Here is a 16,175-nt window from a genome sequence, read left to right as displayed (position 1 = left end):
CTGGGAAAATTGGATTTCCCGTCTGGAGCAAGATATGAATGCCAGTTTCTGGTTGCCCATTGATCTCTTAGAAGTTAATTAAAACTGTTCATCTTCGTTTTGATCTGGAGACACTACTGTACGTCATCCAGAGTTTCAATGTTCAAGTTGGGCAGCTCTATAAACTCTTACAGACACAAGCAAACGCCACCGATAACTTTCTATAGGGTGGATCAGGAAGTGGGCAGATCCGTTCTGATCTTCCAAGTCCCAGCACAGTCGAGCAATAGAATTCGAGCTCCCTAGATTGATTGATTGAAAGATTGATTAAAGGCTGTGCATAATGAGTGGATTTCCAAAGGGGTCCCTTATTTTCTCAGGTCAGTACAAGCAACACCCACGCCTCTTATAATGTTGCTGGCTCGCCACCCAGTGCAGCCAACATGCGGAAGAATGGTGAAAACCTGGATCCTGCCACCTACCTTTGAGATACAACCACAAGGAATGAGAACTAAAGATGGCACCTTTAATCGACTCACTGGGTGATTCTGGCAGGAACAGGTGGGAAAAATTAAACTGTCCACCACAGTTTTGACCAGCTTGAGGTGACATGTACCATCTTCCTCGCTCCACATATTATTTAATTGAGCAGAATGTATCCAATGTTGTCCTACGCCAATATTATCTGACAGGAATAAATGCGGTCCTCTGTACAATTGCAAATTGCAAGGAGGCCTTTCACTGCAAGCTTCATAACACAACTCAATTTATACATTTCGCCAGCCAAAAGTATTGACTCTTTGGGATGAGATTCCTGCTAACAAAACATTGGCAGGACAGCTTGGGCAAGGGTGGTGAATACAGAACACCTTCCTAATGTCATGTATCATGTCACCATCTGGAATATTGTGTTTCACTTTGCATCTCAATGAGCACACAATTAAACAAATATGTGCAGAGGCCTTTATAACAATCCGCTGCTTGCAGTGGGATGCTACATCAAATCCCAACAGCCTGTCTTCTACCGGAGCAGGGAGCTTCTTAAAAAAAAAGGCTCCATCTTGTCATCTGATGAATTATAGAGGGTAAGATTTTAGGCTGTACGTCTTTTGCCATTTCTACCATTTAAAAAGAGCCCTTTTAGCTAGACCTCCCAGAACCGGATGCAAAGCGGTGATGCCGGTAGGTTGTATTGTTAAATGTAAAGAATAAAAAGCTGACACTCCACGCGTTCAGCCCTGGAATTTGTTCCTTTATACTAGAGACGAGCACGTGGTCAAGTCAGGCAAAAATCCATTCCTGGTTTTTACACCCAAGCTCGTTTTATCACAGCTGCCCCGATTTAGAAGGGGAGGGGAACTTTTTCTGAACTTGCTGCTGTTAAACTGCTGATAATGAGAAAACAGTGACTGATTTATGTCAATCTATTTTCTGCCATGCACCTGCCACAGCAAGTTTACCTTCTGAGTAAAGATCCACTTCCAATGGAGGGTAGATTCACTCATTATTATTATTATTATTTTTTAGTAGAAGTGAAATATTTTCCGGGGGTGGGGTGGGGGAAGCAAAAGAGCAGAAGAGAAAGAGTTCCACAAGGTGTTGAGTCACCTCTATTAGCATGCTACTAGAGTATCAATTCAGAAAACCCAGCTGAAGGAGTCGGAATGAGGTCTCCGCAGTGCAACACGTAAGAACAGGCTAATACTTCTTTTGCCTAATAATTATTGGTAAGATTTTCCTCTGTGCATTTACCTCTAATGTCATTTTAAAGGCCCAGGGCCTGCACCCATGTGGCAAATATTCCCATAATTATGGGGGAGGGGGGAGGAAACCCACCCTGTGTTAAATTCATTGGATACTTATGGGGGGAAAAACTATTTCCTTGAGAAGATGCTGGCCAACGGACATCTCAAGAAAGGCAAGACCTGGTTTTCCCCCCTCACCCCCTCTCTCTAAAGCAGGGGTGTCAAACTCAATTTCATTGAGGGCCGCATCAGCATTGAGGTTGCCCTTAGGGGGCCGGGTGGGTATGGCCTGGGTGGGCGTGGCCTACTGGGTGGGCGTGGCTAGAGTGCGTATGGCCTACTGGGTGGGCATGGCCAGCTCTACATCATTCGCATCAAGGGTGCCTATGGGGGCCTGGGCAGGAGTGGGACAGATCTGAGGGTCTCTGGCAGAAGGAGGGTCTCTGGGCCAGGGCCAAGGCAGTGGGGGCCGTTCCCTCACTGTTTCCAGGATGGCTTTGCGGGCCACATGAAACCACTTCGCGGGCCAGATCCGGCCCCCGGGCCTTGTGTTTGACATGTCTGCTCTAAAGGCCTGGGCCTCACCGAGCACAAACTACCCTCACCCTCACCTTATGCTCATCGCGAAGGTGAGCATCCAGCTCGTCCGTGTGCTTGGTCTCGTAGTAGCAGAGTTGGCATTTGTAAGGTCTCAGCTCATTGTGCTTCTCTATGTGTTGCTGTAGACTCTCGTCGCTGGAACAGGTGAAGGTGCACTTGTCACAGCGGAAAACGACTCCCTGCAAATATTTGGACAGCTTGGAACGGCAAACCTCTATGGGAACCACTCGCTCTTCTATGAGGGCGACAAGAGATGACAAGGGAAGCACCGTTAGCGAGGAGGGCCATTTCTGCCGCTTCTTTGTAGAACAGGTAGCCCTCGACTTACAGCCATTCCTTTAGTGACTGTTCAAAGTTACACTGGGGGGGAAAAAAATCGACTTAGGATCGTTTTTTCACGCTCGTGACTCTTGTGGCACCCCCCGCGGTCAGGTGACCAAAATTCAGATGCTTGGCAACCGACTCCTTGCAGCGTTCCAGGATCGCGTGATTGCCTCTTTATGACCTTCCAACCAGCAAAGTCAACGGGGCAAGCCAGATTCACTTAACGGCCGTGTTACTAACTTTAACAAGTGCAGTGAATCACTTAACAACTGTGCCGAGGAAAGCCGTAAAATGGGGCAAAACCCACTTAACAACTGTCTCGCTCAGCGACAGGAATTCTGGGGTCAATTGCGGTCGTAACCCGAGGACTACCTGTACTTGTCATTGAAAACTCCACCCTTTGACCCGCTTTCTGTCCCAATTCTCATGATGGTTCTAGTTTTGCAAATATGCCCAGGCTGTGTCCTTGGGAGTCAATTTCACTGAACTCATTACTTCTGAGCCCACCTACATCAGATTATCCAGCTAGTTACCGAAACTTAAAACCAACTCATTCATGAGAGACGGAATAGGTAATTCAAAGATTGTCCACTTCTGTTTTGTTCTAGCCAAGATTCCCCAAAAATGGCCCTGAAAAATGGGAAGTGTTTCCAAATGTTGCTCCGGCATGTTCCATTTGCCTTTAAAAAAAAAAAAGGGGGGGGGGGAGAGCAGAGCAAAGCAGAACAATAAACATATTAACTGGCTACTTTGGACTTCAAAATTGTTGCAGGAGAACACTTCTATTTCCATTGGAAGTTATTGCAAGCCTGAATGCTATTATTCCTCAGCAGAAGGGCTTGAAATTGGATGCTAGTGCAAAGTAGCTGAATCAGAAATAGTAAAATTTGACTTTATTACAAAGCGGGCAACAGCTTTTCTCTAAAACAGATGCTTGTTTAGCAACGTTAAGACTTTATATGGTCGATTATTGTTGTAATGAGTGGTTGCTGTGGGGTTTTTTTTTGTTTTTTTTGAGGGCATAAAATGGTGTTCTAATCAAATTTGCCAGATTTTTATTTTTTTGCATCCCATCGGTCTTCTATCATTCTTTTAACAGCTTTCCTCCTCTACGTCTTCATCTGTGTATATTTGCCAACTGAAGGCAATATTTCGGGGATCTGATGAAATATCTTATTGTCTTTAAGGGGTCTCTCAAAACTCCCCATTTGTAGCTGTCAAGATTAAGGGCAACTCCTTAGAATGAGCTTCAAAAGAAACAGCAAGCAGGAGGACACTTTGAAACCAACCAACTTCATGCGAGTGAATTTCCACTCACCCAACAGAACTTTCCTTCCCTTTCCTCCTTGTTTGGTGGAAGGATCTGTGTGTGTGTGTGTGTGTGTGTGTGTGTGCGCGCGTGTGCGCGGGGGTGGGGAAGCAGAGAAAATACACAGCAAATAATTCTTGCAAGAATTATTTGCAAGAACGTGCATCTTTTTCTTAAGTTTTTGATATAAATAATAATAATGTGTGCACAATTCCCAAGATTAAAAAGGCATTTCCTACAATGGAAACAATTAAGCGTGCTGTAATTAGTTTGAATTCTGCTGCTTCTTTGCAGAAACTAAAGTCTAAACTGGTAGAAAAAAATGATTAAAATAATGGAGGTTGCAAGAATGGTTAAGGCACCAGGCTAGAAAGTGGGAGACTGTGAATTCTAGTCTGCCTTAGGTATAGTATAAGGGGTACCTTGCTCAATAGAAGCAACTGTGAGAGGGATCTCACAGCCTTAGTGGACAATCACTTAAATATGAGCCAGCAGTGTGCTGCAGCTGCCAAAAAAGCCAACACTAGGCTGCATTAACAGAGGAATAGAATCAAGATCACGTGAAGTATTAATACCACTTTACAATGCCTTGTTATGGCCACACTTGGAATACTGCATCCAGTTTTGGTCACCAGGATGTAAAAAAGATGTTGAGACTTTAGAAAGAGTGCAGAGAAGAGCAACAAAGATGATTAGGGGACTGGAGACTAAAACATATAAGGAACAGCTGCTGGAATTGGGTCTGTCTAGTTTAATGAAGAGAAGGACGAGGGGGGATATGATAGCAGTGCTCCAATATCTCAGGGGCTGCCACAAAGAAGAGGGAGTCAAGCTATTCTCCAAAGCACCCGAAGGCAGGAAATGGATGGAAACTAATCAAGGGGAGAAGCAACCTAGAACTAAGGAGAAACATCCTGACAGTTAGAACAATTAACCAGTGGAACAACCTGCCTCCAGAAGGGTTTTCTGCCTGAGCAGGGGATTGGACTAGATGACCTCCAAGGTCCCTTCCAACTTTTATGATGATGATGATGATGATGATGAAAGCCAGCTGGGTGACCCTGGGCTAGTCACTCTCTCTCTCTCTCTATCTATCTCTCTCTCTCTCTCTCTCAGCCCAGCTCACCTCACATGGTTGTTATTGTGGAGAATATAGGAAGAAGAAGTAGTAGTATTACATAGAGGTTCAACACCTTGAGTTATTTGTAAAAAGAATGAAGGCAGGATTAAATAAATAAATAAATCATTCAGATAAAATGAACAAACAGGTAAATAAACAGAAGTAGTCCTTGACTTAAAACCACAATTAGAACTGGAAAATCCATCACTTAAGGAGTACAGTCATTAAACAAGACATCACATGATCGTGACTTGCAAACTACCCTTCCTCCTTCCTTCACTGACTTTACTTGATGGAAGTTGTCTGGAAAGGTCACAAATGACAACCAACGTTGACTGTGGCAACGTCGCAACCATCGTTAAGAACTGGTTGCAAGTAAATTTTTCAGCGCAATCCTTAATTTACTACACAAATGATTGTAAGTCGAGGACTACCTGTAGGCAAGCGAGCTACCACGCATCCACAGTAGGGAAGAGGGAGAACAAGCATCATCTTTTGAAAGAAGTCGAACAAATAAGCTATTACTGGGTCATGTTCACAGCCCCAGATAGTGTGGAAGTATATTTTTCAGGCAGTAGCACTTTTTCAAAAAATGTCAACTCTCAACATACCATCTCCTATGGAACCATGGCCTCCATGTAGGTTATTAAATTATCTGAGAACTAGCCTACAGAAAGAGCTTAAGCTATCAGCTGCCATCTGACACTTTCTTGTGCCTCACTACCATGTGGGGATAGTCTGCCTTGAACGCTGGGGAAGGTGATTGGGAGGGGGAGTACTTGGGGGAAAATGAAAGTAACTGCTGTTATCTCCCCAAGATGCTGCCTCAAGGTCACCCGGCTGGGAAAAGAGGGCAGCTGCCTACCAACCTATGCTTCTTGCATGAACCCGATTGGTCATTTTTTTTGGGGGGGGATACGTGTCAGTGATGGGAGGCAGTTAAGGGAGGGAAAAGTTGAACTTAGGGATTTTGGTGCATGATTCTCAGTTCTGTCTATGCATTACTGCACTACGCTTGACTTCTAATAAAATTATACCTTCCTCAACAAATGGAGCCAAGGATTGTTTCTGTTTAGAGGTTTAAGTGGTGGCAGGTCTCACAGCAATTCAAAGGCCAAATCAAACACTTACTGGGCAACACATAAGATGGGTACTTGGTTTGCCTTGTCATCACACCTTGTGTCGTGTGTGACCCAAGCACTCATTTTCCCTTTCTTCCCTTTCTAAGATGGCGGCGCCTGGAATGGCTGCGGCTGCATTGGCTCTTGAAAACGAATAGTTTTGGGAGGGATAGTAAGGGCTATAAGCCACATGATCAGGAAGATTTTAATGTGTTTGAGCAACATGGTGGAACTAAGGTAACATACGACATACGACCGACAATCTTTGCTGGCCTGGCGAGTTTCTAGTTGTTTTGGAACTGTTGGTGAGACCGTTAAAAGTCGTTGGCACTGTTTGAATTTGTTCTGCCAGCAGCAAGATCTGACTGCTGGCCCAGTGATGGATTCTACTGCAAATCAGGGCTGTTTCCAGAGGAGGCAGAGAGGACCTGGAGCTTATGGAGCGAAGGAACTGGATGAGGCTGTCGGCAGGCCCAGAGGAAGAGAGAGAGTTGGTGGCGGCGGCAGCAACGTGCTCCAGGGGCGAAAAGAAGCAAGGCCTCTTTAAGGAAAGGGTGGAAGAGTCAGGATCAGAAAAAGGAAAGAAGGCGAGGTTGTCAGAATACAAGCTAATTTGAGGGCTAATCCACATGGAGCCCCATTTCCATCTGTCCTGTTTGCCATCGTTCACTCCCTAGAGACTAAAATGGACAATGTGAAATTTGAGCGGGCCCCAAACAAGGAGTATATATCGGAGGTGGTGACCCTTTGAGAGCTGTATGCAACGAAATTTCATTTTGATGTATGCCGATTGGTGTACATTCAAAGTGACAATAAAGTTATCATCATCATTAAGAACAGCCTGAGTCAGGGCATGATATAAGTGCATCACACAATGGATTTCCGGTGCACACAACAGGAAAGGGTGGCCTATTTTTTCTTCCTTGCCATGATGAGAGCAGAGCTCGCTCTTTAACCATCTGAATTTAATTGCCAGTCCTTTAATCTCAGAGATCTTAGCCCATTGTCAAATCCACCTTTCTTTTCAAATTGTGGTCTGCAGAATCTGAATTTCTTATTTGCAGCTTATACCTGCATAGGAATGGTTTCTCAGAATTTAAAAGAAAAACAGTATTAATAAGACTTCAGTGGTAAATATGCAGTTCTGTTTGCCGCGAATCATGCTGAAATCATTATCTTCCTCTAAGCTTTGAAAACTCAAAGCACTGATATCCTGTGCACAGCAACTATCCTTGTATTAAAAAAAAAGCAACAGCAGGTGAGGGAGAAAAACAGTCCTCACACTTCCAAATACAGTTGCAAGAAAAAGTATGTGAACCCTTTGGGATTACATGGAGTTTTGCATGAATTGGCCATAAAATGCGCTCTAAACGTTATGTAAGTCACAACAATAGAAAAACACAGTCTGCTTAAAATAATACTACACAAACATTAGCTGTTGTCATGTTTTAATTGAACATAAGATGGAAACATTCACAGTGCAGGGTGGAAAAAGTATGTGAACCCCTAGCCTAATGACTTCTCCAAGAGCTAATTGGAGCCAGGAGTGAGCCAACCTTGACTCCAACTAGTGTGATGATATTGGATGTGTTGCTGACAGCTGTACTGCCCTTTAAAAACACACACCTGTTTTGGGTTTACTGGTCTCAAGAAGCACTGTCTGATGTGAACCATGCCTCGCAGAAAAGAGCTCTCAGAAGACCTACGATCAAGAATTGTTGACTTGCATGAAGCTGGAAAGGGTTACAAAAGTATCTCCAAAAGCCTTGATGTTCATGTGTCCACGGTAAGACAGACTGTCTACAAATGGAGAAAGTTTAGCACTGTTGCTACCCCCCCTAGGCGTGGTCGTCCTATAAAAATGACTGCAAGAGCACAGCGCACAACGCTTAATGAGGTAAAGAAGAATCCTAGAGTGTCAGCTAAAGACCTACAGAAATCTCTGGCACATGCTAACATTTTTGTTGACACATCTACAATAAGGAAAACATTAAACAAGAATGGAGTACATGGGAGGACACCACGGAGGAAGCCGTTGCTGTCCAAAAAAAATATTGCAGCATGTTTGAAGTTTGCAAAAGAGCACCTGGATGTTCCACAGCACTACTGGCAAAATATACTGTGGACAGATGAAACCAAAATTGAGTTGTTTGGGAAAAACACACAACACTACGTGTGGAGAAAAAAAGGCACAGCAAACCAACATCAAAACCTCATCCCCACTGTAAAACATGGTGGAGGGAGCATCATGGTTTGGGGCTGCTTTGCTGCCTCAGGGCCTGGACAGATTGTTGTCATTGATAGGAAAATGAATTCCAGAGTTTATCGGGACATTTTGCAGGAAAACGTACGACCATCTGTCCGCCAACTGAAGCTCCGCAGAGGATGAGTGATGCAACAGGACAATGACCCAAAGCATACAAGTAATTCAACAAAACAATGGCTTCAACAGAACAGAATACACCTTCTGGAGTGGCCCAGTCAAGAGTCCTGACCTCAACCCGATTGAAATGCTGTGACATGACCTTAAGAGAGCGATTCACACCAGACATCCCAAGAATATCGCTACACTGAAACAGTTTTGTGCAGAGGAGTGGTCCAAAATTACTCCAGATTGTTGTGCAGGTCTGATCTGCAACTACAGGAAATGTTTGGTTGAGGTTATTGCTGCCAAAGGAGGGTCAACCAGTTATTAAGTCCAAAGGTTCACATACCTTTTCCACCCTGCACTGTGAATGTTTCCATCTTATGTTCAGTTAAAACATGACAACAGCTAATGTTTGTGTAGTATTATTTTAAGCAGACTGTGTTTTTCTATTGTTGTGACTTACATGACATTTAGAGCTCATTTTATGGCCAATTCATGCAAAACTCCACGTAATCCCAAAGGGTTCACATACTTTTTCTTGCAACTGTAACTATAATTTTATTCTGCTGACCATGATGAAACGAGATTTTTTTTTAAAAAAATTAAAGGCCTCAAGCATATATTATTTGGTAAACTGCACGGGCATTTTTTGAAAGGCTGAAAATTTGAAAGGGTGAAAATTTGATTTATTAGAAGGTGCTAGCTAATTACATTATCTGGGCTAAATGAGAAAGCTTTAACCTTTGGCTGAGGATTAGCATTTCCACTGCCCTGAGAATAAGAGTGCCAAAGGATTCAAGAGGCGAGTTTGTTAGGAAAAGCAAGCTCGTTTACAAGTCAGAAGTAAATTCTTTACTACCCTTGCAACTATGCAACAATTACTCTAAAAATCGCCCTGCAAATCTTGATAAAATACACAGAATCCCCCTTCCACTAGGCCTGTAGGAGGTTAGCTGAACCCCTGCTTAGGTTGGTGTTCCAGTTGAATGACTGAATCAAGCAGCTCAGTATTGGCTTAGGCAGACTGATATCCTATTTAATGAGAAACATTTTTTCTATGAGATCCGTATTTGCTTCCACATATATCCCTTAACTCTGACTACACAAGAAATTCTACCTCGTACCTTAATTGGATCTGAATGGAAACAGAATGTATGCATTTTAATCCCAGCTCTACCTAAGAAGTCTCTCTGGCACATATCTGAACTTGTTATTTCTGATTTTCACTGGAAGAATGCTATTCCAAAACGAAGAAAGGAATCAGAAAATGGCCCTCCAAGTGCTGTGGCCATTTTTCCTCTCTCCCTACTTCCAGAAACTTTTGAGTTTAGAAATCCTGGGAGATTACCAAATACACGGGATGGTGGGTGAAAATGCCTAAATCTCACACGATTCCTTGCGGGATTTCAGCTATAAATATGTGTAGATACCGTAGACCTTCTTTTTAAAATAATATTCTTTGTTGAAGTTTAAAAATACAGGTAGTCTTTGAGACATGAACACAATTGAGCCCAAAATTTCTGTTCTTAAACTTTGAACAGTCACAAAAAAACAACAACTGTTGTAAGACGAGGACTACACCTGTTAAGATGAAAAACTAGTGCGAACTAAGAAAAAGAGAAGAAAGGGAAAAGAAAAAAAAAGATCTTCTGAAGCGCTCAAGTGGATTCCGACCAATAGATCACAAACTGAGACCCATTTTGTCTAATGCTAATGGTAGATCGTCACTAAACCTCAAGGTCCTCTGTATTTTGTGACACATGGGCCAGAGAATCAGATACAACAAACTTTTCAGTTTTTGTTGATCAAATCTGAAGGCCAGGTGCTAATGGATTTCATGCGAAATAACAGATAATTTTTTAATTAATTTAATTTAATTTTAATTCCATTTATATCCCGCCCTTCTCCGAAGACTCAGGGCGGCTTACAAGCTTAGCAGTAGCCTTCATTCTATGTATATGCCTGCTTATTAGGGCTTTCACACACCCCCAAGCGGCATTATTACAAAGTCAGCTTAATTGCCCCCAACAATCTGGGTCCTCACTTTACCTACCTGGGAAGGATGGAAGGCTGAGTCAACCTTGAGCCTGGTGGGATGCGAACCTGCACTAATTGCAGGCAGCTGGTGTTACTTAAGGAGGCATTAGTCCACTGCTCCACCAAGGCTCTGATAATGCTTGCTTTTTGGTGATGCTATCTGAAGGATGTTTGCCATTTCCTTGAAACAATGGGCGTGCTTCTGAGTAGGCTTCCTTGTTTGAATTTCCAGTGAAATTATTGTCACGAGTACTACTGTTTGGGAAAAGTTTCTAATTAAAGCTTCAAACATTCAATCAAACGTGGCTTGACTGGCAGGAAAAAAAGGAAGTCAGATATTGATGTAGGCTTTCACACCTGAGATCTGTCGGGCAAAATTGGGATTTAGAATTTAGTGGCCAAGGTAATTAAACTCAAAACATTGCCCAGGAAAAAGTTAATTTGAGTAAATTGAGTAAAAACAAATATTAGAGATGATGGACAAATTAGAATCCAGAGGCTGTATTAGTCATACAGCCCATGGACTAGGGCAGGGCTAGGCAACCTTGGCTCCTTTATGACTCCTGCCCTCAACCTTTCCCAGCATTAGGCTCTCCTCCAGTGAGTCCTTCCTTCTCATTAGGTGGCCAAAGTATTTGAATTCAATTCATACATATTTGTAATTCAAGAGTTTCTTAAGAAACACATTCTTCATAGAAACAGCAGAAACGTGAACAGGAGTTGCACAGGATCTGCATTTCAGAGTGCATAACACAAACCCAACACTGGTTCTAACTGGGCCTACAACCACTCGCCATGCCCACGGGACAACTCGCCGTGGGACAAGAATTACACTAATATCAACGAATTAGAATCATGAAAGAAAGGATGCAAAAGGGAGGACCAAAATGAAATACGAATGACAAGAAATTAAAATAATCTTAAAATTGTTTTCATAAATTAAATTGAATTGTTGAATTGTCCTGCTGCCAGTTGTCCCATGGCGAATTGTCCCTTGGCGAGTTGGTCATGGGAAGTTGTCCATGGCGAGTGGGCTGTGGCGAATTGGCTGTAGTGAGTTGGCTACAGCAAATTGGCAACAGCAAGTTGTACCATTCTGGTTCTGATTCATATTCCTATTTTCTCCCTTCCTCCAAATCCCACCATTTAATCTTCAAAAGCCTTTTTGCAAACATGGAAGACCAACAGGATCGGGCTACACGGCCCCGTAACTCCCACAGGCCTAAAGCTCAACTGGAACAGCAACTGTTTCCTTAACTTCTCCTTCAGGATTCTGCTACATGCATCTGGACACCAAAGAGACACCCCTCCCCCCCTTTTTTGGGATGCTATCAAAAGGGCATCTGTCAAAGTCATTAGTCTGATCTTCCCAAACATTCAGAGAAAATGACTACAGAAGAAGCTCTGGCTTTTTCCTGCCTCCCCCCTCCCTTCAAATTCTCAGAAGCAGCAGAAGCTTAAAAAGAAGTGGCAAGCCACTGTGTAAGTTGCAAACAGAAACACAAAAAAGGAAAATATCTTCCCCTGGAGAGATGGCACATGCTACTCATTGCTTCGGTGCCACTACCCTGCTGAGGAACGCTGCTCAGCATGCAATAAGGCAGAATTCCACCCCAACACATGGATATGTGGTTTCGATAGCCAACAGACCATCTCAAAACATCAAGGCTGATAACTATGGGCAAGGTTCCCAGCCAAGAGGACTCTAAGCAGCTGTCTTTTCAGAGCATATAAATCTGTAGCCAAGAGAATCAGATATTATTTTGCCTTTTCAGCATGCTAAATGCTTCCAACACTGTAAAGACTAGGTAAGATCTGATGCCAGGCATAGAAAGACAACCTAGGCCAAGGGTAGGCAACCTCGGCTCTTTTATGACTCATGGACTTCAACTCCCAGAATTCCTGAGTCAGGAATTCTGGGAGTTGAAGTCCATGAGTCATAAAAGAGCCGAGGTTGCCTACCCCTGACCTAGGCCTAAGGTGATATGGAAACCAGGATCACATGAGCATTTTTATGATAGGCACACATCCACAGAGCTTGTAAGGGCAAGTCTTCGTCACAAGTACAAATGTGGCAAGCATTGAGTTACAGATGGCAGCAAATCAGGCTCACTTCTTCTTCTCCACATTTCTATATATCCCATGAATAAGCAACATTTTGAAGGCTGGTAGCCACAATGGCCTTCTTTCATTTCTAGACTTCCAATGAGGGTTCTGGAAGCTTTCTTAGGGTTGTTTTTTAAAAAAAATATTATGTTTCCATGTGATTCCTATCTCAGAATGGTTTTTAGTAATGATAGCCAGAGGGGTGGGGAAACGATGGTCCTTTTATGAATTGTGGACTTCAACTCCCAGAATTCCTGAGCCAGCCATACCGGCTGAGGAATTCTGGGAATTGAAGTCCGCAAGTCATACAGGGGCCATCGTTCCCCGCCTCTGATCTAGAGCATTCAAAAAAAAACAAAAAAAAAAACAACAACCCAGCTTTAAGCCACGTGCTTATGCCATCCCTATATCATCTGCATGCTGAAAATTGACAAGCGATCATGGATGTTGCAATTCTTGCACTCTCCTAGGCACCATGTTTTCCAGTGACTAATAAGGAGCCACACGCAAAGACCTTGGAAGGTCACTGATCCATCCATTCATGTAAACTTCTTTACCTCTATGAAGGACAATGTGGTCAATCATGTTCCGTTTATATTTGGTGTGGTAGAGACAGAGAGGACAACGGAGATCTTTGGGTCCTTCCTCTGGAACTGCTGAATGCCCCGCTTCCACATGCATAGTAAAAGCAGATCTACAAACACAAAGAGTAGTACACAAGCTCAGATAAGCGGAGAGAACCTTAACCTTTGAGTAATATATTTGTGTGTGTGTGTGACAGAAGCTACAGACATCAACATTTAGAGGCATGCTATACAAATTTGTCAAGAGAAATTCCTCCGACTTAAGGAACGGAGGGGTTTTAGTGTTACCAGGAACTGATACAAATAAAAGCTAGGTCTGACTCAAGTTAAACAATAATGGTTTGTGTCAACTCAGACGTTATTTTGTAAACCATGGTTTAAGGCTTAGTACAATTATCTTTTTTTTATTGATCAAACCAAAACGACAGTAAACTATAGCTTAGCTGATGAATGAACTCAAGCCACATTTTTACTTGATTTCTTTGTTCCCTTTTTTTTAGGTAGGAATAAATGTTACGTTAACCAATATTTTATTTTATTTTATTTTATTAGACTTATATACCGCCCTTCTCCCGTAGGACTCAGGGCGGTTCACAAGGTTTTTTAAAAACAATACAAGAAGTTACAAAAATAAAAAACAATTAAAATGATTACACTAACCTTGAACTAAAAACCCCAATTACAATTAAAATACAATTAAAACCCCAGTTAATACTCTCAGTCCAGGCCAGAAAGCTCGAAGAGCCAGGTCTTCAGGTCCCGGCGGAATGAGCGAAGGTCAGGGGCAGTCCTAAGCTCTACAGGCAGCTGGTTCCAAAGGGCCGGCGCACCCACAGAGAAGGCCCTCCCCCTGGGTATTGTCCGCCGGCAATCTTTTACCAGCGGTACCCTGAGAAGACCCTCCCTGTGGGAGCACACAGGACGAAGGGAGCTTGATGCTGGCAGCAGGTGTTCTCTTAGATATCCCGGACCCAAGCCATTCAGGGCTTTATAGGTCATCACCAGCACCTTGAATCTCACCCGGAGGGCAACCGGGAGCCAATGCAGCTCGTGGAGTAGAGGTGTTACATGGGAGTATCGGGAAATCCCCATCACAACCCGCGCGGCTGCATTCTGCACCAGCTGGAGCCTCCGAGTGGTCCTCAAGGGCAGCCCCATGTAGAGAGCGTTGCAGTAGTCCAATTGGGAGGTCACGAGCACATGAGTGACTGTGCGCAGGGCATCTCGGTCGAGGTAGGGCCACAACTGGCATACCAGGTGAACCTGGGCAAAAGTCCCCCTGGTCACGGCTCCTATATGGTCTTCAAAACTGAGCCGCGAATCCAGGAGGACGCCCAAGTTGCGAGCCCTATCGACGGGGGGGAACACCTCACCCCCCATCATTAAAGATGGAATGGACTGATTAGTCCGAGATGCCGGTATGCACAGCCACTCAGTCTTGGCAGGATTGAGACAAAGCCTGTTTCTCCCCATCCAGACCTGGACTGCCTCCAGGCAACGGGACATCACGGCGAGGGCATCACTGGGTTGGTTCAGGGTAGAGAAAAAAACCACGAATGATCTCGCCCAGCGGCTTCATATAGATGTTGAACAGGAGGGGAGAGAGAACCGACCCCTGAGGAACTCCACAAACGAGAAGCCTCGGGGCAGACCTCTGCCCTCCCATCAACACCGATTGCGAGCGGCCCAGGAGATTGGAGGAGAACCACTGCAAGACAGTGCCTCCCACTCCCAACCCCCTGAGACGCCGCAATAAGATACCATGGTCGATGGTATCAAAAGCCGCTGAGAGATCTAATAGAACTAGGACAGAGGAGCAACCCCTGCCCCGAGCCTGCCAGAGATCATTCACCAGCACGACCAATGCCGTCTCCGTGCTGTACCCGGGCCTGAAACCCGATTGGTACGGGTCCAGATAGTTTCCTCCAGGAACAGAGGAAGCTGATGCGCCACCACACTCTCAACAACCTTCGCCAGAAAACGAAGGTTGGAGACAGGACGATAGTTGTTTAAAATCACTGGGTCCAGGGCAGGCTTCTTGAGAAGGGGCCTCACCACTACCTCCTTCAAAGCGGCGGGGAAGACACCCTCACTCAAAGAGGCAGATATTACTGCCTGGAACCAGCTTCGTGTCTCCTCCCAAGCCGCATAAATTAGCCAAGAGGGACACGGGTCCAATAAACAGGTGGTGGAACTCAGCCTCCCCATAATCCTGTCCACATCATCAGGGGAAACAGGATCGAACTTAGTCCAGATAACATGCTCAAGACCGTCCGATTCCTCCATATCAGACTCTGCCCAGTTAGAGTCCAAACCGGCCCAGATCTGAGCGATTTTGTCCGTCAGATGATGACTAAACTCCTTGGCCTGCCCCTGCAAGGGCTCCTCTCTCGCCTCCTGATTAAGGAGGGAGCGAGTTACCCTAAACAGGGCGGCCGGGCGATTATCTGCGGATGCAATGAGGGCAGCAAAGTAATTAGCCTTCGCTGTCCTCATTGCAGCAAGATAAGACCTTATGAAGGTTCTTAACTGCAATCGGTCAGATTCGGAACGGCTGGACCTCCAACTGTTCTCTAGACCCCGTCTCCGACGCTTCATCTCCCGGAGCTCCACAGAAAACCATGGAGCCCAACGGGATCTGCGCCAGGTCAGGGGTCGCAAGGGTACAACACAGTTGAGTGCCTCAGTGGCCGCCTTTTCCCAGGCATCAACCAAGGCATCAACTGGGCTGTGAGTGAGGGCGATGGGTATAGACCCAAGCGCCATCTGGAACTTAATACAGATTAAGCCTAATTAGGATTATGTTAATGGATATTTGAATACAGGTAGTCCTTGATTTAGAACCACAATTCCTGTTGTTAAGTGAGACATTTGTTAACTGA

At 44.4% G+C, this 16,175-nt stretch overlaps 1 protein-coding gene across 9 annotated transcripts in view; it reads right to left on the bottom strand.

Moving 5' to 3' along the window:
- ZNF462 (zinc finger protein 462) overlaps positions 1–16,175 on the bottom strand; it is a 176,447-nt gene that overhangs the window by 10,916 nt on the left and 149,356 nt on the right. For all 9 annotated transcript variants that reach the window (XM_083352498.1, XM_083352502.1, XM_083352505.1 and 6 more), the window contains 2 exons: positions 13,267–13,403; positions 2,336–2,559 (listed from right to left, as the gene is read on the bottom strand). In XM_083352498.1, coding sequence (XP_083208624.1) covers positions 2,336–2,559; positions 13,267–13,403 — 361 coding nt within the window. The remainder of the gene's footprint in view (positions 1–2,335; positions 2,560–13,266; positions 13,404–16,175) is intronic.

Source organism: Vipera ursinii (genome assembly GCF_947247035.1).
Source record: "Vipera ursinii genome assembly, chromosome: 2".
NCBI lineage: Eukaryota > Metazoa > Chordata > Lepidosauria > Squamata > Viperidae > Vipera > Vipera ursinii.
This window is presented reverse-complemented; position numbering and strand designations above follow the sequence as displayed.